Source organism: Pieris brassicae, chromosome 5 (genome assembly GCF_905147105.1).
Source record: "Pieris brassicae chromosome 5, ilPieBrab1.1, whole genome shotgun sequence".
Lineage (NCBI taxonomy): Eukaryota > Metazoa > Arthropoda > Insecta > Lepidoptera > Pieridae > Pieris > Pieris brassicae.
The window spans coordinates 15,612,084-15,637,961 of NC_059669.1; the positions used below are offsets into that span (position 1 = coordinate 15,612,084).

At 31.6% G+C, this 25,878-nt stretch overlaps 1 protein-coding gene across 4 annotated transcripts; it reads right to left on the reverse strand.

Annotated features, from left to right (window-relative positions):
* Positions 1–1,125: 1,125 nt before the first annotated feature.
* LOC123710447 (ras-like protein family member 10B) lies at positions 1,126–25,091 on the reverse strand. 4 transcript variants are annotated; one of them, XM_045662324.1, is made up of 4 exons: positions 24,942–25,091; positions 21,825–21,908; positions 6,041–6,189; positions 1,126–3,960 (listed from the first exon to the last, which is right to left on the reverse strand). In XM_045662324.1, exons 1-4 carry the CDS (start codon positions 24,979–24,981, stop codon positions 3,343–3,345), a joined length of 891 nt encoding a protein of 296 aa, XP_045518280.1. In that variant the 5' UTR covers positions 24,982–25,091; the 3' UTR covers positions 1,126–3,342. The 4 variants fall into 4 exon arrangements, with proteins under 4 accessions (XP_045518280.1, XP_045518281.1, XP_045518282.1 ...); XM_045662325.1 differs by lacking the exon at positions 24,942–25,091 and adding an exon at positions 24,833–24,882; XM_045662326.1 differs by lacking the exon at positions 24,942–25,091 and adding an exon at positions 23,658–23,677.
* Positions 25,092–25,878: the final 787 nt, after the last annotated feature.

A 25,878-nucleotide genomic window follows, 5' to 3' on the forward strand; every position in this document is an offset into this window, starting at 1 on the left:
TTTGTTACCGACTAAATCCTAAAGTACGTGTATAGCAATAACTTACTGGTACTCGTACCCGAGCTCATTACCCATTCTACTGATGTGTTGGAAAGTTTTAGAACTAAATATGGGCATTGTATGGAAGGCTGATCACCCAGTTGCCATAACGATTAAAAATAATGCTTAATTGTATAAATACCTACTATTGAGAGCGAGGGAGGAAATAAAAATGTAGAGGAAATTGATTTGGTACAAGTTTCCAATTTGACATAATTTCTATAGAAATTGTTATGCTAATAAGAAATATATCAGAGTGTGACATGTATGATTTTTTATTGGTAGAAAACTGTGTTGAGGCCTCTTAGTAGCACACAAGGAAAAAAATAAAAAGTAATACTTTTATTCACAACTGTTTATTGCATTGTTTAACGTTTGTATAACATATTTAATGACTAATCTCTCACATTGACTGCACAAAATTATTTTAACGACTTATATATAACTAATAATAATAACATCAATGCATCCATATCTAACAAAGCACACATCTCCAAATAACTTAAACCAATAACCTATTCTAAATATAATTAGAACGTAAAGTACAAATACATATTATTAACTATCATTTTACTCCAGACACGGAAAGTGTAAAATTCTTATAGACAATGTTAAAAACTTCAACACTATATGTACGAGCCAAGGCTGTACATTTTGCTCACTCAGGCTTTCTTAGTTTATAAGCGTGATGATCCCTATGTACGTGCCAAGGTTCGTACATTCTTGCTCATTTACAAGCTTGACAAATTCCTATGTTTGTACGTGCCATGGCTGTACATATCGATCACTTATAAGCGTGACGATTTCCAAAATCGTCGGAGTTACGTCCCGAGAGTATAGCCCGACGCAGGCACTCTCTTCTACATTCGTTCATAGCGAACTAAATCATGGGAGTTACACCCCGAGAGCATAGCCAGACGTAGGCACTCTCTTTGACTGTTAAATTGTATTCATTCGGTATATAGCAATTAGCACGTCATTATTTCGCTCATATTCTATTGTAACACGCGAGTGGTAAATATAGAGTAAATCAATAAATCTCTATTATTTGAAGCATCCCGTTGACCCAGGAACCGTACACTATATTAATTATTTATTCAAAAATCAGGAATCACTTTTAAAATATGTAAAAATTTATTGCCCACTTTATACGGTCGTTTAAGATTATCACTAGTGACTATTATCTACAAATAAAAATAAATAAATAAATAAAAAAAAAGATTCGTGTATCGGCTTCGTTAGAAGCTGTTATTATACAAGAAAATCATTACATTATAGATAAGGGAAACTTATAATTGTTGCACTTATTATTTTCACATTTTACAAAACATTTTTTTAGTATATTTATTAACAATTGTACGTTTCAGGCCTTCATTGTTTCAGGGAAACATTGACAGTCAAGTTGACCATTTTGGGTGGGCAATAAAAAAGCAGGTGCTCAAACGTTACCATTAGAAACTTTAGAGAAGTTCAATGTTAAGCTCTCACTAAGCCTTTATTAAAATACTTTTAAAAAGTATAAAAAGTAATCAACACAAAATTGTTTGTGTTCTTAATCTAAGTTCTTAAATTACGCTAGAATAGACTAAGATAGGGTATAACTATCTAAAAATAATATTCACTAATGGGAAGCGCAAGGGTACAAAAGCACAACTCGGAGTACATTTAAGATACTAGCTAGCCGCGTAAATATTTACGTGGAAATTAGAAAAAACATAAAGTCAAGGTTCCTATAATAATTCAACCGTTCAGTTGTTTATGCAAATACAAATAAGCAGAATCACTTTTATATAAATGTTTTATATACAGTTATTGGTATTATACGGAAACAAATAATACTCTGCTCTACTCTGTTACTATCAACAGCGATACCGATTCCGTAGCACGGATATCGCAAGTTTGGCGTTTCGTTTGTCTTAATTACCTTCACCATAGTGATCTGATTTTTGTAGAGTTCTAAGATGTATACAGGAAGTGTTTTTAAGTGTTTATCATAAAAATAATAAAAAAGGATGTTTGTATATTTTAAAAGTTGTTTATGCTAGAATAAAATCTTCAAATTTAGCATATTTATATCAAGATTAGGGAATGAAAACAGAAACGATGGCGCGTCACGTTTATTGTGATTTGTCTGATGTTTGACTAGAGACGCTTTCGAATCACATGCTTTGTGTCGTCATTATTTTATAAGACCTTTAAAAATTAAACCACAATTTAATCTCCATGGTGTCACTATAGAGAATTGTAATATAGAATACGAAAACCTTACAACAAATATCAGTTATAATTTTTATTACAGCTTAATATATACCACACACATATATTATACCACAATTTTTATCACTTAAAATACAGTGGCATTCCTATCACTCCAAAATATTTACAAAAACTATATTGAATTCGGTGTCAAAATAGCTTGCATTGTCTATACTATTATAAAAGTGCTATTAATAAATCTGGCAACGGTGCGTAGCAAAATACTATTTGTTGTTTTGCAATAAATTTAAGAGTATTTGAATTTTATTTATATTTAACTCGGTACAAATCTGACAATCCATTATATTAACATTTAATAACTAGATATATACGAGTATTACAATGTGTTATGCCTTAAGAATAGTATGTACAAAATTGAATTTGAGCAATAAAATTGATTTTAGAAATTAAATTGATATGATGAAGTTGCTAATTTGTACATCTATAATTGATAAAATATTAACTAAAACATAGCTATGTGCTCTCTTATCAAGTCAACAAGTTACGTTTCTCTTGACTAGATTTATATTATAACGCTGAATCCCAATACAACAAGCTTTGATACCGATCCCGATTTGAATATTGTAGTAAATGTGCAAGGTCTGTGCTTTTGAAAGCACCAAATCCACTGCGATTCTTTGTTTACTCATGAAATAAAAGTCAATAAGTCTAATTAAAAAAAAAACCATTGAGACGGTGATGCGTCAGCTATTCATTCATCTTCAGAAAATAGCAATGAGGAGTACCGGTTTCTAGAGCTCCTTCCTAGAAAATTTAAAAATGGAAGAAATCAAATTCAGTCTGGCGCTAAAAAAATATAGAATAAGCCAAAAAGTACTTTAAAAAAACACAAATACTGAAATTATGAGAACATCAGTTATAGATAAGTTTTAGTTTAATTATTGACAGTGGTTGAAGACGCTATACAGTTATGTGGTAACCTCGGTGTATCAGACATTACAGGCTCGTTTATATAGGAATTACCTACTCATGGTTTGATGAAAATGAGAGTGTCCTGAACACATATCGTTTCAGCACCGAAAGATGCTAAGCAACCGCACACCGATTCTCATTCGCTTGCCCTGTTGATGACTCAGGGGGAGGTTCAGCACTCCTGACCCCACCAGTACACTCTAGCGCATCAATCATCTCCATTAACTCCTTAAACACAGCAATGACTCGCCAATTGTACTTTGCCGAACACTCAACATAGCCACACTTCCAATGCTTACGCACAAGATTAACTATGTTTCTTCGCTTTTCACGAGAATCACCGCACGCACTCTCCGCCATTGCCAACTGCTGCAAGCCACTGGCAGCCGTAGGGGCGGCGCTGCATAATAAATCCTGCTTATTTCCAACCACGAGAACGGGAACGTTCCTCATGTCTCTGCTCTCAACCATTTGATCTCTCAACGTTCTAATGTATTGAAAGGTTTCGACATTGGAAAGATCGAAGACAAGAATATAGGCAGTGGCATTTCGAAGTCCGTAAAATCGGTAGTGGGCCCATTCGTAATATGAATTAATGGGAAAATAGGGGATCACTGGCACGTCTGTTATTTTCACCTCATATAGATGTTCATTTATTATTACAGATGGATAGAAAGTATGTTTCCGGTCAGTAGGCACATAGTCTTCGGAAAAATCGCTCCACACGAATTGCTGTAACAAATGTTAATGTCAGTTCAAAATAGCTAAAGACGTATCTAAATAGATACTAATATAATTTATATTAAATATTATAAATGAGGTATGGTTTGTGATGTTGTAGGGGATAGTTTAGCAATAAAATTGAGTATACGTTATCTGTGAGTAGCATATTAACCCAAAAAAAATTGAAAATATAAAAACAATTTGTTTGTAAAAATAATTCGGAGAATGTACTACTGTACTGTAGAACTGTTGTACGCTAACATTTCTTAGGAACGCTGTCTTAACTATTCAGTAGATCTTGATAATACCTACAAAATAGTCAATGACAGCATATGTCTAACTCAAAAACTAGGTGGATATTATTGCGGTTTCCATCAAAATGATTCGTAACCAAAGTTTATGTACGTAATTTTTATGGTTGCCCGTGCGAAGTCTGGACAGATAGCTAGTACTTAATATTACAAAAAGTAAGACTGTCTTTTCGTTCGTTTGTTGTTTGTTTAACAAGTTCATTTTCAAGAACTATTAGTTCAAATTAAAAAGATCTTTTTGTGTTGCATAATTGATTTATTGAGGAAGCCTTCCTATATAGCCTTTATAGGAAGGCTTCCTCAGGTGTGTCGCGTTACGAACGTAAAAGGGTTTGAATAAGATATTGAATGTGTTTTTTTTACAATTAAGAATTCTGTAGCTGCCGATGCTTTATGAAAAAAAAACCTGTTTATGTTAAAATGGTTAATATTTTGCGTTGTTTGCACCCATTAGCCGCTTTAGCATTCACGAATTGATTAAAACAATAATAATTTCTTTTGATTTTAATCTTTGAAGCACTATCGTTCACCCAAAGCTCGTTTAATCGCAAATATTAAGAGCACGTACGTTGATAATGCTTCGTAAAAGCCCATTTGGTTATTATGAGGTTGCGATGTTGGCACTCACAAGATATTAAATAATGTAGTTTTGTGTTTATCATTTATGGCAGAATTTCAAATTTTAATATCATCCGCATAGCGCTATGAGATGTAGGTATATTCACCTACTATTCACTATTAATTTTTAACCTCATTCATTCAAACATAGCTCGTCCATCCATGTACCGATCAGGTTGATTGAGGTGTCTAATAATGCTTCGGTTGTCGGAGTTAAAAAGTACATTATAGAAAAGATTGTAATCAGCCCGATGGATTTCACGACATTTTTACTTTTTTTAAGGAAGTTATAATATCTAAACAACAGGAATAGATTATTTAGTAAGTTGCATTTTACTCCGACAAAGACTAACTGAACGATTTCATTAGTTTAGAGAATCGTAAATAAGAAGTTTGGTGTTAAACATGTAAAAGTTATGAATGTCCAAAACTTTTGAGATATTAACGATGTTTAGGTACTTTTTAAGGACGACAATTTCGCTATCTCATATTACAGAAGCTGTTAAACAATTTTATTGTTTTAAACAATACTTAGATTATAGCGCTCACTTCCTATAAAAAATTAAAAATTATCTTACAAAACAGCAAGAATCATATAACAGTGTAACTATTTACTTTTATTCAGATTATTCTGATACATGTTAGCCAAATAATACAAAAGGTTTATTTCTTGAACAAAGGGAAGAAATCCCTTTGAAATTGAGGTATTTTGTTGTACACAAAGGTTCTGTTGGTTTGTGCAAATAAGATACGATAACTATGTATGCATTGTGATAAAGCAAGAAAATAATTTGTATATTCTACTAGTAATACTTTGTTACAGTGTAGTTAATATACTCAGTTGTTTATCATAATATTGCACACAAACATAAATATAAAATCCATACAGAGTACAATAACAGTATCTAACTATACGTAATATATATTATACGCGCAATTAACAATCGCTCGAACGGTGAAGGAAAACATCGTGAGGGAACCGGCTTGCCTTAGACCCAAAATAGTCGACGGCGTGTGTCAGGCACAGGAGGTTGATCACCTACTTGCTTATTAGTTTGAAAAGTGATCATGAAACAGATTCAAAAATCTGAGGCCCAGGCCTAAAAAAGGTTGTAGCGCCACTGATTAAAAAAAATGATTTACAGAAATGAACTATTTACCTGAATGATGCTAGTCTTTCCCACAGCAGGTGCCCCAAGAAGAACCACTTTGACCAGGTCCAGGCTGTCAGGGCTCGGCTCCACGCTGGGGCTACCCCCTACCGCTAAAGTTCCACCGCCTCCACGTTCAAGGTAATCCAAATCCAGCTCTGCAAAATATTAAAGTTATATTAGAAGTATTAAAATATTGTTACTAGGTACATGATAGTTTTTGACGTCTTTAAAATAAAATAATTAAGGTCTGACATTTTAACGTCAATTTTCAACGCTTATTGTTGAACAGTATTGGCCTAGTGGCTTCAGCGTGACACTCTCATCCCTGAGGTTGTAGGTTCAATCCTCGTCTGTGCACCAATGGACAGTAAATTATTTCGTGACGGATTATAAATGTTAAATTGGACTTCAGTTAGAATTCTAGGTGAAAGTTAATAAGATGGTAAACTTCATACATCCTATAAAATATATCCTTAATTAAGTTCAGAGGCGGTTGTTAGAGGAATAAAAATGATGAGTCTGACTTAAATCGTTTAAACAGGAGCTTTATAACTGATATAAATTATTGGTAGTGGAGATGCGACGATGGCCTAACAGTAAACTAACTTATTGAAGGATTCTTAAATTTAAGTGACATTTATGTTACCTATAAAGAATATAAGTGTTGTCGTCCTCGGAAACGAGAATGTTTCACAATGTGTTCTACAATTTATAAGTCTTTGAAAAACTTCACTTATTACTAGCAAAACTCACGGAATACAATTTATTGTTTACGTTAGTGTATGATGATTATGAATTATTAAATTAAATATATAATATGTACATTTACATTAACTAATTAGCTGAGATAACTCGGGTCACTCCAAAAATATATATATGTATGTATAACTGAGACAAGATAATATTGATGGTGTTTCTTGAATCATAAAAATAAATCATTATTACATTGTTTTTTTTTTCTTTTAAATTGTGTTAACACCATAAGAAAAAGGCGTATGGGCGTAGATTCGTAAAAATCGTCGTCACAATCGTAACATGATATAAATCACCTAAAATAAAATATCAGTAACTAATTTACTCGCCGAAAAGGTATCTGGTTAATTTAATTTTAGTTAGCTCACTAAGAGTAAAATTAATTATTTATCAAACGTCGGTTAAATCAAATATTCTATTTGGAGTTAAATGTTTATTAACTTAATTATTTCTATTAAAATATTATTATGTGAAATATGTTAAGTGTTAACTGAAAAATAAATATTTAGAATCATAAAAGCCTTACGTATATAATGATAATCATTTAAATATATGATATATCTATTATTAAAAAAACATATTATAAGCGATATATCATTTTGATATAAGAATGATATTTTGAATTATTAAAATTTTAAGTTCATGAAAATCTGTTTAGAACTACGACAAAGTCGATCATCAATATAAATCGATCCATAGGTTCGGGACTATATTATTCTGTTTTTATTGTAAACTGGATGAAAATCTATATAATACTAATTTTTGAAAATGGAAGGAGAGTTACTTTAGACTGGCATGTAGGGGTTGGGTTTGGGTCTATGCTTCTACGGTTCCATGCACGCTTGCATTGCATGGTAGCAAAGGTGCAAACCCACCCTACCACATCCTTCAGATGGGTAGGGAGGCGTGGTCTTGGGGGTAGCACAAGTCGCTGTGATCCCCAAGGCAAATTTTGGTGGACTAACCTTCCCGAGGTTGCCGACCCTGTTCTTGGTCTAATACCCTATGTATTAGACGTAACTAAAACCACCAAGCGAACTATTGCAGGCATGTAGAGGTCATGTCCTTGCGAGTTCATCATCCAAAATAGAAGGACGGTGGACAGCAAATGACCTCCCGCGTGTTTGTGCCGTGCGCGGGGACCCGTTCGGGAGGATGAAGGAGTCCTGGAGGTTGAGTGGAGTAGGGCGCCGGTACAGATTTCCCCTCACACGGGAGGCCGTGGATTAGCTGACCACGGTCAACAATAAAATATAAAGTTAGATTATTGGATGTATCCTACAATACTTTTACAGTAAACGAATATATACAAACATGACAACCCAGTAGACAATACAATTATACTAATTACAATATTAATTATTTATTAAAAATAATTATAACAATGAAAGAAGTTACAAGGCTTAAGAAAAGTATAACAATTGTTTCTTAAATGATTGATAGGAATGGCATAAAAGTTTCCACAAAGAGACAAAATTTAATGCCTGAAAGCCCGTCATAAGATAAATTATATAGTGTAATACCATACAGAAAAAATAGTACACACGGTTCAGGCATTTCTGAGTCTAGGTTTTAGATTTTTAAACTAGTAGCTGAATCAAAAACGATTGGCACCGGGTATCAATATGTATATGCGTCAACCTCAAAGCCAAATTAATATATTGTAGAAAGTCAAAAAACTTAACTGTTACTGTCTCTATTTGATTAGGGTTTCGAGTCTCTGATGTGTACATTATAGTTGATTTCCCGGTTGTAAATCTAGACGACATGTGAACTTTGATTACTTAACTATATAAAAGGAGTAATATCTTCTACAACTAATGGATATGATATTAGCAAGCATCTCGCTTTACGATGCATTGGTTTTTAAAAGTATAAGGAATTAACCCCTCCAGACAAGTGGCATACCCTCCATATCTATTCTATTGAAACGCTTACGGTTAGCGTTATCAATATCAAATTGGTAGACAAAACGTACGTAGAGTTGTCGAACGCTCAGTATATTCAATTGTACGATAGTAGCCGAACTTTGTCTATGGGTTTGTTAGAGAACGTCAGACATCACATGTAATTGGACATTTTAACGATGCGGTAAATTTAAATGTTTAATATTTTTTTTGTAAGAATATCAGATATTATAAGAAATATTCTATTAATTAACTGAAAGATTTATAAATTGAGTTGTTACTTGACTATGCGAGATTTTAAAGTAAAATCTTAGCAGCTATTTCCTAAATTGAATAAAAATATATTTATTTTATTTTTTATTTATTTACACTTCGTTACACTACAATATAAAAAAAAATTGAACATAATTAAATCAAAAGGATGGCAACTGGCGGCCTTATCGCTTACGAGTGATCTCTTCCAGGCTACCACTGTGAGTAAAGAAAAAATAAAAATAAAAATGTATTAAAATTAACTATAGTAAATTTAAGAAACATAGTATTCGACAATTAATTTAAATTTTATAAAATCCAAAGTGTGTGATACGGAAAATCAGTAAGTGAATGAAGAAGGATGCTTTGAGAGGATTTCCTTTGAAGACATCAAGGGAGAAGATATTAGAATTCCTTTCAAAGTAATTTAATATTTTTGTAAAAGTTTATACATTATAATGCATATGTGTATTTTGCTATATTACAGATGTTTTGTATTGTTTAATTTCTATAAATTATTATGTTATAAGATGATAATGAATATTTATTTTAAAATATATAGAAGATTTAATTATGACTGTGTTGTTATTGGTAGTAAAATACATACTTATTTTTTTAACTTACCTAAAATTTTATTTTGATTATTACAGTTGCTTTTATTTTGTTTGTCATCCTTTATCTTGTCTAATCTATTCATTTCTGAATTCACATATTTACGCACACTCTGAATTACGACAGTAACACTATATATACACTGAAAGGATATCTTATTGTTACGGAGGAAATCTTACAAAAAAGCGACTTTTAATAAATACATTTCATGAATAGCGGATATTAAAATCCAGCAAAACGCACGGCAAAGTAAAAATTCAATCCAACGTGAATTTGGCGGCAAAGTTTGCGTGCGAAACGGCCATCCTGCGCGGCGTAACTCCCAAAACTGAAGCCTGAAGTGTTTCCATCACACCTCAAAGGCACGTACTGGGTACTTTCAATTACTTTAAGACTGCTAAGTTGTCCCGAGACTATTGAAGGGCAAGAAATTTCAAAAATAAATCCTTTATGTATTTTGACAGACGTAACTACTACACCAATTTTTTTCCATTTGCTCAAAATTTATCAATTTCGATTATGCTATTATAGACTAAAAACAAATATTAATATCAAACAAGTTTTTTATTTCATAACAATTAGCGAAACTCTGATATTAAATTATATTTGACAATTCAATTCACTGGATTACTATCGTTTTCAGTTGTTATTTATTAATATCAATTGTATAAGAAAGTTAATAATAACACAATATCCTATTCATCAAAGTATGGTATCTGAAAGAAATGAGATGTTTTATCTTTTTCTTTGTAGTTCCGTCAGTTTGATAGGCGTTTGGGAGCGTCACTTGGGATTAATATTGAGGCCCTTGCTAGCCAAAATGAGAAATCTGTCTCATCTTACGGTAATATTTTTTGGATTGACCTAGTTTTCGTGAAGAAAAATAAGGTTCATTACAAAAATTTAAACTTAAATGCGAATTTTGATCCTTTTTGATATCGTTGAGTAGTGATAGCCTTGTGGCTTCAGCGTGCGACTTTCATCCCTAAGGTCGTAGGTTCGATCCCCGGCTGTGCACCAATGGACTTTCTTTCTACTGATCTATCCTATCCTATTAGATTAACAAATGATCATGAAACAGGTACCGAAATCTGAGGCCCTGACCTAAACAGGTTGTAGCGCCACTGATATATTTCTTTAATAGACGAACTCAAATTCACAATTTGGTGCGTTACTGTCAATTGTAAGTCATTTTATACGCATTTAGAGGACTGTCTACGATACTGACTGGAAACACGATAGAAAAATAGAATCACAGATATCGAAACGGCGAAACCGCTACAATAACTAAGTTATTATTTCCAAACGTTATTTCGGCCTTTTCGATAATTAAACACATAAAACCAACGGGATTGATTACCCAGATGTTGACAGATCACGGTGGATTCTTGTCGTATCTTTGCAGGTTCAGGGTTAGACAAAGTGTGCCTGTCCTTGTAGCAATACAGCTGAAGAGACGGTGTTGCATGTTCTGACCGACTGTCCAATGTATGGATGCGATAGGTATAAATAACACTGAACAAGCTATGGCATGGAGGTGCCGTAGGCGAGTTTGAGGGAAATAATGTTCAACATTAGGTTAAGAGGCATCTATCTGGGATTTGCTGTAAAAGTCAGTTGTAAAAAAGTTGTTAATAGAAATAGATAGTAGTATTTAATCATCCGGGTTAAGAATACCAAAAATAAGGTATTAAATACCTCCGACGACTACATAGTCGGGGAATTATCTAGAATTATTTTTAAAAAAAGGCACTTTATAGCATACTTTGTCTTTGAAAAACACGAAATTGTAGATGAAAATATTTATGTAGATAACGCCTACGTTGTCTTTGGTTTTGCGTAGTTTTCATAAGCGCAGAAAACGCGCTAATCAAACTCTACCTGTCAAGCCCGTTTGACAGAATTTTAGTGAATTGTTGTTTGTCCGCATGTTAGTTTTTTTATCCTTTCATACTATCACGGCAAGTGCACGTTATTAAGCATCGTTTACATTACTTTACATTAAGATTATGAATGATGATCACATAGGATAAAAAATCATATTGCGAGTAAATGAATTATTTTTACAGGGGAACAAAACCAAAATATAATTAATGCAGAGAAGTTTATGTATAAACGAACTTATTTAATATGGAAAATTTGAGAGTTGCCAAACATGAATATTCAATGTAATGGAAATTGCATGTTCAACAAATTGTAACTTTAATCATATTATTTCAGAGAGCATTTTAAACTAATATTCAATAGTGTATATTCTACGGACACAAAACAATTAATTCTATGGAATTTAGGCTTCATGTGTATGAAGAGACAAAGAGTGTCCGAATAGATAAAAATGTAATATTATAGTGATATAATCATATGTATAATTATTTGTTTTATTTATTTATACGTTCTAAAACAATGGGCCTAATAAATTATATTAGAACATTAGTTATGTATCCAAGGAAAAAATTAAAACAAACAAACACAAAATATAAACTAAAAATTAAAATTAATAATAACTAAAAATATAAAAAATAAAATAATAACCTAAACTAAATGAAAACTTAATCCTCATTAAGAGCATGATAAACAAGGTTATTGTAAAGCACATCAATATTTTCACCGATGTTAGTAATCAAGTTGTAAGAGCGAGATAGCCTATTCACTGGACCATTCAAAGTAGCAGATATTCGAGCCGTAGGTACGTATACGAGTAGAAGGCAAGATCAATTAAGTCACGTCGGAGTTTTAGAGCCTGAGCCTCGTACGTTTGCAATACACCACGCAAGTGTAGATGATTGCAAAGCTTTCTAAGAAAACGTTTTTGAACTATTTCAATAGTGTTTATGTGCACTTTGTAATGTGGTGACCAGATTACATATATACTCCAAAATACTAAGGCCAAGTGATTTGTAACGAGTAACTGTACTTTGAACATTAGTAAAGGATAAAGAGGACCTTAATACAAAACCTAGCATTTTATTATCCTTGTTGGCAACTGCTTGCATGTGCTCACTAAAATTAGTCACTGGAGTTGTATATTGTTCTCAACTCTTAAAGTTTAAGTTACTTAAAGTCACTATTGGTGGCTATTTGAAAGTTTTTCATTCGCAAACAAGTTCCGATACAACGCTTTAAACTCTTGCGTAATTCCTAAATCGCTGGGGAAAAATGCACGGTCGCAGTTCCAAACATGAATTTGTGGAATGACTTGGGCGCGTTCCAGAAAACTATAAATTCAACTGGAAATTCCTTAGGTGTACTTGGAAAACATTTGATACAATTGTAAATTGGTAAAAGAGAAAAATTGTCTATAAGCTGATAGATGGCATAGGTGGTGATTACAAAGATTAATGAATTATCCATTAAATGGAATGAATTCAAATTCGATTCATAAACTTCATCAATATTATAATTTTCATAGATAAAGACTTTAATTACTTTTTTAATGCATATTAACTTTGTATCTATATGATGGTCATTTATTTTCTGTTTTTTTTGGATACACTTTGTTTATCAGGGAGAATGTGACGTTGTAAATATTTCCCAGTATTATTTGAGTTTATTTGTAATAAACTCCTACTAAATATTTTTTGATATGTCTAACGTAACATAAAAATACGAGCTCCTTCAACAAAAGCAAAGTAGCAAGTGAAAGAAGGCCGCAGCACCACCGCTTAAAAATCAAAGAATTGGTCAAAGCACCAAGCAACCTAAGTCTCATTAACTCATTAAAAAAAGTATCCATAAGGATCACCAACCTTTGAAAGAGGTGCTATTATAAGAATACATATTTTATCTGCATGTTATAAAGGGGCTATATAGCGTTGAATTAAAACATAAAAAAAATCTTGTTCAGAAGCGGTGACTAACAATCGACCAAGTGTCGTTAAGAGATGTCAAGATGCAGGTGCCCCGAGTACACTTAAGAACCTCCAAAAGTGAAATACAGACCCTTGAACTCACTCAACACGGATAATATAAGATCCGAAAAAAGATGTATCTGTTGGGCAATATCGAAAAACATAAAATTAATAATATCCACTTGGTGACACTTCGGAACAATATCATTTTTCATGCATTGTTAAAGTTCTACACTAAATAGTCACTTAATTGTTTATATAAAAAATAAGATGTTTATAGTTATAAAGGTAAGAAAAATAAAACATTTCGTCATTACATTAAGCTAGTAAAAACCATAGAAAATAACTTTAATTGATAAAACGTATCAATGGCGCCAAATCTCAAAACATCTCGAGCGCGGTGTTGCCACACATACGTTAAAATGGTAAATATGCCATAGAGTTCTTATTCAATTGATCAAAAACAGAGTAATGGAACCTCAGTTGTACAGAAAAGTGATTTATAATATTTACAATTTTACTTATTATTATAATAACTGATAATAAAGCTAAGAAGATTTAGATTAGAGCTAATACTAATAAATTTTCATTATAAATATATTTTGATTGAATTTACACGATATGATAGTACTCGTAGTAATCATTTCAAACAAAAATTCAAATTCAAATTAGGGAACAATTATAGAAATATATAAATAACTTGTTATGTAAATTAAATTTAAACGATATTACGATTATTTATGTAACTCATTAAAAATGCATTAGGGGAGTAAGCATATTTATATAAGGTTTTAGAGCATATTTTATTTACTTGAATAGAAAATATGGTTATTTACAACTGACAATATTTTTTGTTTGGATTTATTAGAGCGATTTTGACATTGTAAAAGTCGGATACTAAAAATTCTGCGAGTAAAATAACATGCAAATACTGATACTGATACATTAAAAAATAATAGAACTATTTTTAAATAATTTTATAATAATAAGTAAGAAAACAATTTTTTTAACCGAATTAAAGCTATTTGTATGATTATACATTTAAACTTATGTAATAATTATAAGTGTATAATAATACAAATAGCTTTAATCCGGTTAAAAAATTGTTTTCTTTCAATGTGTAAAATGTATGTTAACCAAAGACAATAATAATAAGTAATCCAATGATGATACACGCTAAATGGTACTTGCATTCTGTTATTTTTGACGATTTTTTTTATTTGATAGAAAAGTACAGCCACACTTGTTGTCGATTTTGAGGTCAAAGACACAAAAAAAATACATTTGGCACACTGCCGGGATTTGAATCTGGGTTGAGAGTAGTAGATCATAGTATTATTTAAGCCAAAAACCGACACGGCTCGTAACTAAGTACAACTTCAAGGTATTATTTGTACACAAAAGTAATGGATTTGCTGCGTAACTATGAAGAACACCTACAACTTTATTATCAAAGGATTTGTTTCATAATGAAGGGTTCGTACGAGGTAACTTGGACACATTACGAAGTATGCGAAGGAACGAAAACGACAAATGCCTCCCGTACAGGAGTGTTTGTGTTTAAAGAAAACATTATATTCTACGGAACATTGGATTTTAATTTCATCATCATTACATACTATATTTTGATAACGTAAGAGTTTAAGTAAGCACTAGAAGTAGAGATTTTTTTGGGAATGTCTTACGAAAGGTCAACATAATACTTGTTTCAATGAGTGATGTTTTGCAAGCAGAAACAAAAATTACTACCCTAGCGGGTACACACAACAGCGCCATAAGCATTTAAGAAAGAGATCTAGCTCCAGGGTCCAGAAATATATAATAAATTATTATAAGTGGTTCTGCTAGGTACTTCCACTGATAATGTAAATTAAAACAATAACTATGAATGACACTTTATTTATTATTCTTATATTTCATCTGACATGGCTCAAATCAATTAGGTACTTCTTTTCAAGTCACTAGATAAAAGCGGCTATATTATCCCTATTCGGTATATTGTTACACTCTAGTTTATACAAACACATGTTTTATTTTTTTCTGTATTCAATAAAGGACAACAGGAAAAAGGCTTTGTGCACTAACAAAATAAAGGATCCGTGCAAACAACGTTATCACTGAAATAATATAAAAGGAACAAAATGCCCACAATTGTGTTGTGAATTGGTGTGGCATCCAATCTGACTCGTGTATATTTTATAATTATTTCACGACTATAAGAAATACAAACCTTGCTTTCTGTGTCTGTTTTCTGACCAGCTTTTTAAATAGTTTTAATTTAATAGCCTTTTTGATGGGTGGTCTAAGGTGGTTTTTACAATGTTCTTCTTATGAACGAGTGTTAAACACATATATAAAAGTCCATTAGAGCACAGCGGGGGTTCGAACCTATGATCCCAGCTTAGGGATGAAAATAATACGCTAAAGCCACGAAGACACTTATCTAAGAAATAATATGACTATAGGAATTTGATAATGTTTTCGTATAAATTAATTTATAAGAAGTTTCTAACCTATAAGCTGTATTATTTCTCGTTTTATTACATTACGTGCAGTTCATTTAAACAGATAAAATGAAAGTTTCGCATAAATAGTTAATGAACAACGAAATTTAATAATTTAACTAAAATAAATTTATTCAGTATCGTTAACTTTACTGAAATAGCGAAAAAGGTTTTCTCTATGAAAATGACTCCATGAAGTTTGTGGTAGCGAGAGAGACGGCAGATATTCTTTGTTGGGTTGTCGATAGAGAAGTTCTTAAAAAATAGAATTAACACTTTGTAAATTAGCAGATTAAAAGAACGTACATATACGTTATACATACATCTTAATATATATAAATCTCCTGTCACGATGTTTGTCCGCGATGGACTCTTAAACTACTTAACCGATTTTAAATTAAATTGGCACACCGTGAGCAGTCTGGTCCTACTTAAGAGATAGGATAGCTTAGATCTTTAATTATATTCGCAATATTATTTTATTTGTCTATAATTAATTGTCAGTCACAATTATCTGTTAACTCCAAAAGATTCTAACAGATGTCGATACTTTTCGACTGGATTGAGTAAGTAACCAATAGAAGCACTGCTATGGTAAACCGACAAACCTGTCATATAAGCTACAATCCAATATGATGATTACCACGTGTTATTGAGGCTAAAGTATAAATTAAATTTATTTTGTAGTAAACGAAATACTTAATAATTCAATTATTTCTACTTTTTTAATTTTTGGTGTTAGCATAGCCAACCACGTGTTACTTAGACCGAAGTGTTAATCAAATTCAAATTATAGTGACGATAATACAGTGAAATTATTCTTTCGTGTCACGATATTAAGGCTAACTAAAACCACATTAAGGAGAAACTAAGTTCGCGGGGGCAGCTAGTATATTATATGTAATGTCAATTAGATATTGCTTCCACACTAACTGAATTTCTTATGTATATCATAAACTTAGTTTTAATCATTATTCAAATATACAGCGTACAGAGGTTGTCGGAATGTCGCGGATTAAATTTTCAGGACTCGTTAAAATAACTCAACGCAAACACAAATAATTTCATAACAGATGCTTAATACTCCAAATGTCTTGTAGTATAGAAAATATAATCGGTACTTATAGGTGTTAACAAATAAAATATTAACGAGTATTGAGTTTCATAAATCATGGTTAGTTTGCTTTAAATTACTTGTACGGTGTTGTATTCATCGAAAAGCGTTTTGAATCGTCAACGACCAGTCACTGTAAACGGCTTGATCTCTTGGCATTGTCTCTTTCTTCTACCGAATTAACCCATGGAGAGTGTTTGGACGAGTTTCATCCTGCAGATAACCTGAAGCCGAGATTCATCATCGGACGTCGAGGCAGAATACGAAATTCCACCCGTATCACCTCGACGTCCATCGTTCGTGAAACATATCCCACTAAACCCTGCCCACTAAACTATTTCCAAACCAATTCAACTTAGGGTTTTGGTTCAAGCTAAGATCACTTACGAATATCTATGACTTAACGTAACTTGAACCACCACCCGTTTGCCTGGTATACAATAAAATATATATGTGTATATACTAATTTGCATAATATTAATTTATAAATAATTGTAACGAGGACTATTTCTATTGGTGGAAATAAAAAATTCCTAAACCGACAACCTTATTTCTCGCATTGAATTGAATTCTTAACCTATATTCCCGACCACTCAATTGCCCGTTATTCAAGCAATGCAATGGAAAAAATATATTTGAATTGTATTTTCTAGAAAAAAATTAAATAACCTAAAATAATAATCTAACATAAATTATTTGATAATATACGTTAAAATGTGTCTTTAAAAATCTGTTGTTAGACAATCTATTGGTACAGAGGTTTTTATTTGCATTGCTATTGCCTAACAGTATTTTAGAAAAGCCATAATAATATCCTAATTTAAACAAATTACTATTTATTAATTTTCAATAAATAAAATGTTAGTTAAGAACACCTACGTAACTTTTATTCCTTATTTACTGAGCTAAATAAGCGATAAAATATTCATGAAAAGTATCTTTACAAAATATTTTCCGGAAACGCTTTATTCCTTGAAAATCTGAAAATAAGCATTAATCTTTTTAGCGGAAAATCAAAGATTTTCTTATAAAAAGCTGTTTCAATAAATTTTCCGCTCCGATATGGGTTTGGAGATTGATGAATGTAAATGTTTTTTACAACTATCCTGACTTTTATGCCGATAAATTCTGCTTGTACGATATAATAAATTATTTAGAGTTACTTTCTATTCAAACCTCGGTTTTTTTCTCTCGTTTTTTTTTAATTTTTTGATCCCCGCAACAACTTCATTCACTGTTCTGTATAACTATTTGATAGGTCACACGGAGTAATTCGTTGCTTGCTGTAATTGCTCATTTGTTTTTTTGGGTTAAACGTCACATATACATGATTTACATTTATTGAATTCTTGGTCACGTTGTTTTTACGTACTATGTATAGATAAACGGAGGCGGAAGTAAACATTAATCTACATGTTGTAACAAAAAAAAAAACCCAAATATTAACTAATTGCTATATAAAACGTTCAATATAATACATGTTAGATATAAATAAACCATATACTGTTTCAGCTGTTTTAGTTTTTTATAGGAGTTATGAAAGTAATTGCATATTGTAATAGGAATATGAAAGATTTATAAGTAATTTCAACTAAGAGCACTAATGAACCTCGTAACACCATTCACCATCTAGTTTGCGGCAAGGGTGCAATGTTATAACTGTAGCCTAGTTTTCAACGCCTCTCACTAGTGCAATTACCGGGCTAATTACCTACCACCTAGAGCCGCAGCATAAGTGTCAGTAAATTACTGCCTGTGAAAAATGAGAACAATAGATTACTTGGAATCTAAAACGAGAAATATACTGCATACGCCTGTTAGAGCAGATGCTAGAGCATTCCTTAGGCTCTGAGTGCTGGCCCTACTGTTTGAGCCGAGGTCACAAACTGTATTATTTCAGTGCTTAAGCGTTTATTCTATTCCGTATCACCACTGAATTTTTTGTCTACTACAGTAAGTCTATTAAATCAAAATTATAATGAAAGCAATTAATAGTAAACATCGAAGCCAAAATAGGACACAGCAGACTAATTCTGCTAATTACAGTAATTCTTTCTTATGACATATGCATACTTATACGTCTACACATATCTTACAATAAGCTCAAAGTAAATTTATATTGTGTAGATTATATATTTTAATATTTTAACAACGGTAGGCTATGTGATCGAAATATATAGTGAAATAAATTGCTATCGGTCACTTTAGTATTGCCCCACTATTTATAAAACTTGGAATGATTCCATGTTATGTGTATATAGAATATGTTCGATATTCTTTAATTGAAAACGAGGTTGTATAAGCACTTTGAACTAAATACATTGGTATTCGGCTCGTTTGACCTTTGATTTCCTGGTACTTCGAAACCGTGATTCCCTTTTAGTAAATAAATTTACGCTAAGTTTTTACTGCTATTTTTTTATCCAATTATCAAATAATCTGAATAATTGTAAAGTAAAAGTTTATTCTAAACACTTTTTCCACATTGCGTTTGTCTCAATATGTTTTCTTGCATTAACTAAATAAAGACAGTCTGTATTCAAAGGCCAGCTACATAAATAAAATTATCCCCTCAGATGAGGGTTTCAGACCCTTATTAAAACTTTCTTCAAATGGGAATACAGTATCTAACTAGTGACAAGGAGGTGTCTGACAAATTAACACAGTTCCAGTTACGTGAGGGACATTCGAAATGATAAAAAGATAAATATATATATATATATATATTTACTACATATTTTGATGTAAAATGTTGCTGAACGTTTTTCGACAGATTTAAAACGTAAATTATCTTTTTCCCTCAAACAATTTACCGATGGTGGTTTTTTTGTTAAATACCACATGAATTATTATTACCTAACGATGAGGGCACTAAGGCTTAGATTAATTTATTATCTCACGTCTTCTGTCTTAAATATAATATTTGAAATAAAAGAACAGCTAAAAGAAATCACTTTAAAATATCAATTACAGAAATAAATAATATATTACTTCCTAACAATACTATTATACAATGAAAGAACTAGTATGCAAACCATCTGCCCAATAAAAAAAAACTAATAAACTAAGTTGGTTTTTAAAGTTTAGTGGTTGGTTGGCGAGGCATAGTCTGTTTAACAACAACATATTAAACAATTTATCCTAAGCCACTAAAAAGCACTTTTATGTACAAATGTAAGTAGATCCTTACAGTAGTAATCGAACGAAGCCACCCGTCGAGCGTCTTTGGTCTATGCTCCACACTCAGCGCGAGACCTAATAAGATAACTTGTTTATTTTTGATATAATAAAGGTTATAAAATTCTTACTTCTTCCACTAACAGTTTGTGATATTTTGAAAAAAAAATTGTTGCTATATCAAAACGAATTTTGGCATGTATAATATTAAGCTTAACGTTATCATATGATTATTACTACGACCCTATCATATTGTTTACCTGTTTTAAATAGTTCGTAAAATACATTTTGCTCTGCAATTTCTTCAGGCGTTAACCATTGGCTTGGGTCCAAATATAACCGGTTAAAAATAGGGAATCTCGCCAATTTTTAATTAAAACGGAAATGAATGTTTTTTTAAGAGAAACAATTCCTTAAAGTAAGGCTATTAAAATTATATAAATGTGCAAAGATTAAATCAACATTTCTTCTTAATAATCTACAAAAGACAGGGTATCAAATTCAATTAAGGTTATCAAATAGATGTGCATTTTTTTATTGGAATAATTAGTTAATTAGAATTAAAAAGTTGCTATGGGAAGCTCGTTTTAACATGTTTTCAAGGTTAACTTAAAAACATCAAAAATAGTTTACCTTTATTATATTGTCATTTGGTTATTAATCGACGGTCTATATAGTTTCTTAAAAATAGCACAAGAAGCTTTAAGTTTAAACTTTCATGCGTCATTCATTGATGCAATATTGTGACATGACAATAAATACAGAAATCACGAGCTGTCAAAAATGAACCATATCACATAATACGATACGAAGTGTTTAAGAAACTACTTTAACCACAAATTATTAAGTATAATTTTCGCACAACTTATCGCAACTCACGAGTTAATCAAAGTTTAGTAATCCCGCGTCGGTACTCAATTTAGTTGAAATCGAAGTTAGACACTTAAAACTAATGCTGTTTGTTAGCTACAAAGCTCTCCCGTATTACAAACTTTGTCAATTGAACTCTGGCCCTTCGAATACCCATAATGAATGTGGTTTTACTATATTTGTTTACGTAATAATTAAAAACATTTTCTATTGTTACTTTTACCAATTTTTATATAATGAATTCTATCTATAAACTTATTATAAAAATCTGTCTTAATCGGCAGAAACGATAAACGAAAAGTTCATGTAATAATATTTCGACAATTTATTAAACATAGTGTATCTTATAAATCTCACTTTATGAACTTCCTTCCTTTAACGTTAAAGTTTTCCTAACAAACATGACAATTTTTTTTTTCAGAATCGCTTATTCTGATATAGTTAGGCTAAACGTCCATTTAAGTTCCATAGCGAGGTCATGGTACCAATTTTCCTACAAATTCATTGAACGAAATCTGCTGAGGTCGTGTAAACCTAATCTGGCTGGTTTATTCAACGTCTTGGTATGAATAAATGTGCAGTTCAGTTGTAGGTTGTCAATAGTCTCGCAATACGAGGTCATGCTAGTACGAAATTACTATGAAATCGAACAGTGTTTCGCTTTATAATATAAAGATGTAAAATCTATATGCATTATCTCGTCCCAAATAGTTGAAATTGATCAGTTTTTTCGTTTAACTGTTAATAACTTACGAATAGTGTACGTCTTCTTATCGGAATGGCGTGATGTCCTAGTTGTTTGTGACGATCTTCGCTTGCTGTACCGCATTATGTAATCTACAACAAATTAAATTCATAAATTGCAGCTTGATATTTCCTATAATTGCAACAGAGTGTAATATTAGTGGGATAAATTTAAAATATCACAATTAATTACGAGAAATATGTTATTCGAAAAAGGTTGTGTACTACCTGCAGCGTATAGAGTAGTGACACTGGATTTATTAAAATATAGATAATATACTCCTAAATCCACGATACGAGTTTTTATGCTTTTTAGGCTTGTATGGAAGAGAAAATTATTATTTCTAAAAAGAGATAGCAATCCATTTCCTTATACAGCCTTAAACTTTTAGTGATTTAGTCTCTACGGAACAAAAAGGGGAGCCATAAAAACGGATTATACAAGAAAGAACCAATCATCTGTGAGGAATGTGAAAAACGAATACATTACATTACATGAGACATAAAAATCATACTTCCCTCTTCACAAGTTAAATCCTTAAGAACTAGATGTAGAGCGATAGTTTTACATTAATCTTGCGCTGTTAAAAAAGTTTCTTCGTTTTTAAGTCTTAAGATAAAATGTTAGTTCTTGACAACTTTCGTTAAGTCTTGTCTACTAAGTTTTAAACTAAGTTTAAACTTGTCGTTCTTAAGAATTGTCTTGCTAAATTAATTGTGAACAATTTAACTTTAGATACATTAATACCGCGTGTTTTTGAAAAGAAATAAATTTAAATAAAAACTCCAGTTGAAAAAAAAACAGTTATTTTAATTAAGATAATTAGTAAATATGTACAAACAAAATAAAAAGTGTTTCTGAACAATATGTTATAGTTGCTCTATAATTGTTCATACTCCTCTGTAGCCATTAATTTTCTATACCTGACACGTCATCAATATTTTTTAAAACTATATCTCGATTCTGAATCATACCCAGAAATATATTTTAGTGTCCCTACGAATGTTCACTATGCGAGAAAGTTTTAATTGCATTATAGACGCAAATCTACCGGGGCGATGGAATTTTATGATTTCAAAGTTGTGTTACGCTTATTTTTTTAATACGTAATAACTCACTAATTCACAAAATAATGATTTTTTAATATAAAAACGGCTTTAAAATAAATCATTTTTTTTAAACTTAATATTAATAAGACAACTAAGCAATAAACGTTCCAAAAGAGACGTTACATAAATAAACATATCGGAAATATATGTATCACAGGCATTTAAAATCCCACAACTACCGGTAATATTGACAATTTACTATCTAGTATTGTCTTTGGTTAACATAGCTTTTACTTATTGAAACAAAACAATTATTATAAACTTATAACGTTATAAAATACGTTTAAAATAATACAAATAGCTTTAATCCGGTTAAAAGACACAAAATTCATTAATTTCGTAACCATACAAGCAATTTGACGAAGAAGTTTTGCAATTATGGCTTTAATCTCGAGTTTCTTAAGTTTAGTTATCAAAGATAAAGGAACTGCAATATTGCTTTAGAAATCAAGTTTTAACTAGCGCGAAGATAAAGCTTGCTGCATTTCAAGAAACGTTTTACAGAAATTAAGTTTTTAGTTCTCTTCTTATTAAATTTCTTTGAAATACCGTTATTGTTAGCTAAGGTAAAAATCAAACTATAAACTAACTGATCGAGTGAAAATTCTTGTGCCATATAAATTATTTCTATAGTACTTCCAACGGCGGTATTGAATATAGATTACGACTCATTTAGGACGTCGATGCAATCGTTTTTAGGGTCTTATGATAAGAATCATGATTAAAACATACCGGTATAACGAAATATATATCGAAATCCAATACTTCCTCGTACGTAGCGAAGCTAGGCAGTGAATCTGCGGGTGAATTTTACTCTAGACATGGTTGCCTAGCGAGATTTTCTTCACAGTTCAAGTTTTAATTTCAACAGTCGAAAAGTGAGTACTTTTGACATTAATCTAATTGTAAATGCTATTTTTTTTTTTCATTTTTCTTTTTTACCGTGATCGTGTACATGCAATCTAGTATATTTGTTCTTTAAAAAAAAATCCGAGTACTAAAATATTTAGAAATATAAGGTGTATAACGGTGCCACTAATAAGAAGCTTTCCACTCTACATAATATTAAATTAGTGCCTGTTATAAACTTCTTAACAGTCACTTGTTGCTAGCATTACCATAAGTCACTTTTAGGCTTAACGCATCCACATTTTGGTGATACAATATAGACTGCCTCGATGATGAAACTGCAGGTATTAATCCTAACAACTACTTTGAATACTCTCCATGGTAAATGCAGTAGTAGATGTGGAGTGACCCCTCATCTCTACGCAACGCCAAGGGATCAAGCCTCTCAAAAAGGGATGGATCGTCAACGATTTGAAATGCTCTTCGTTGAATACGGTCAAGCGGAAGGAGCTGGTACTGAGGAGCTCACGCCTAGAGGTGAAGAGAACAGTACTCCACGTGGGGCCGAATTTGCGATTTGTAAGCGGTGTCCCGAAGTGAATTACCGTCTTGCCTTGCTGAGCAAACCAAGTTTTTTGGAGGCTAATTTAGCCTTTCCCTCCAAACTACCGCGAAACTAACCATCATTCGATATGTCAACGCCAAGTTTTCCGATGGTTGGCTGTGGCTTTAAGAAGAAGGCTGTGATGTTTTCGAAAAGAAGAGTAGCGACAAAGGGTGTTTTTTAGCGGAAATCGCGCAAACTTGTGTCTTCTTAGGGTTAAATTGGATTAGATTTGACCTCATAGTTATGTTTTTAATAACTATAGAATAAACCAAAAAACTGAATTACCAGTTCTTAAGTGATAGTTGAGAAAAAACAGAAATAATATAGTAAGAATTAAAAATAATTATAACTACAAGCAAGTGCTTTGGTGTATTCTAAGTGCTTGTCAGGTTTATACAAATGCTGGAGATGGCTTATATTAAAAATAAGTATACAGGCCATAGCAACTTACGTTTTAAAATCGGCGAAATGTCTATAAATAATCTAGACACAACCTTATACACAACACAAATGTTTATCTAAAACACGAAAGTCTAAAACTCTAATTTATAAATTGTTACCTAATATAACACAGTCAACTAGTGGGTATACAAATATCATTTCTATCCATTTCAAACATATTATTATCGATTAAGCTCAATATTTATTATTATCATTAATTCAGAAGTCGATTTTAATTGATGTTCCGTTTCATTTAATAAATTTTATGTCATTAATAACAAAAATAAGGTTATTCTCTATTCGCGTAATTTTGCCTCCGACGATTGCTTTTGACATAACAATCAGTGTTGCCATAACTGAAAATTGAATTCACGAGAGTTTGTGGTCATATTGTGAAATTGTCAATGAAAATCGTACTAAAAATACGACATAGGTACATTTTATGTAATATGTTTATATAAACTGAAAAAATGTTATCGTTTTCTAAACTAAACACAGAAGAACTTTACCACAAGGTGATAAATTACTCTAATTCCTTTTAAATATACACATTTACAACAGTAACATTACCAAAACATTGTTTTCAGGATATTCAACTATTTTGATGATGATTTTGGATGTCTCCAAAACAAAAAAATACCCACTATTTGGAGGAAATACTGGATGAAACTGGCAACAGTAGAGGAACATGCGCGCTAAGGCTGTTTTCTTCGCGCCACATGGGTTTAGCAGTTTTATTGATCCACGTTAAGCACAATAAGACCATCTGATAACTTTGGCATAATAGATGTACTGTATTATAGAAGCCGTCTTTAATATTACGATAAATTAGCAACATTAAGTATTAAGTATATTTAGATATGTTGTTAATTTATCGTTGTATTATTACGTATATTTTAGTTTATAATATGGGAGAATATTCAAATAACAGAGTACAATTATCTCAAAAAACGTCAAGAACTGGAGTTAGAAAATCGTAGTACTGGCCTCAGATTTTTGTGGTTGTTACGTGTTAAGTTCTTTTCTTAATGGATGGGGATTCTGTCGCTGACACAC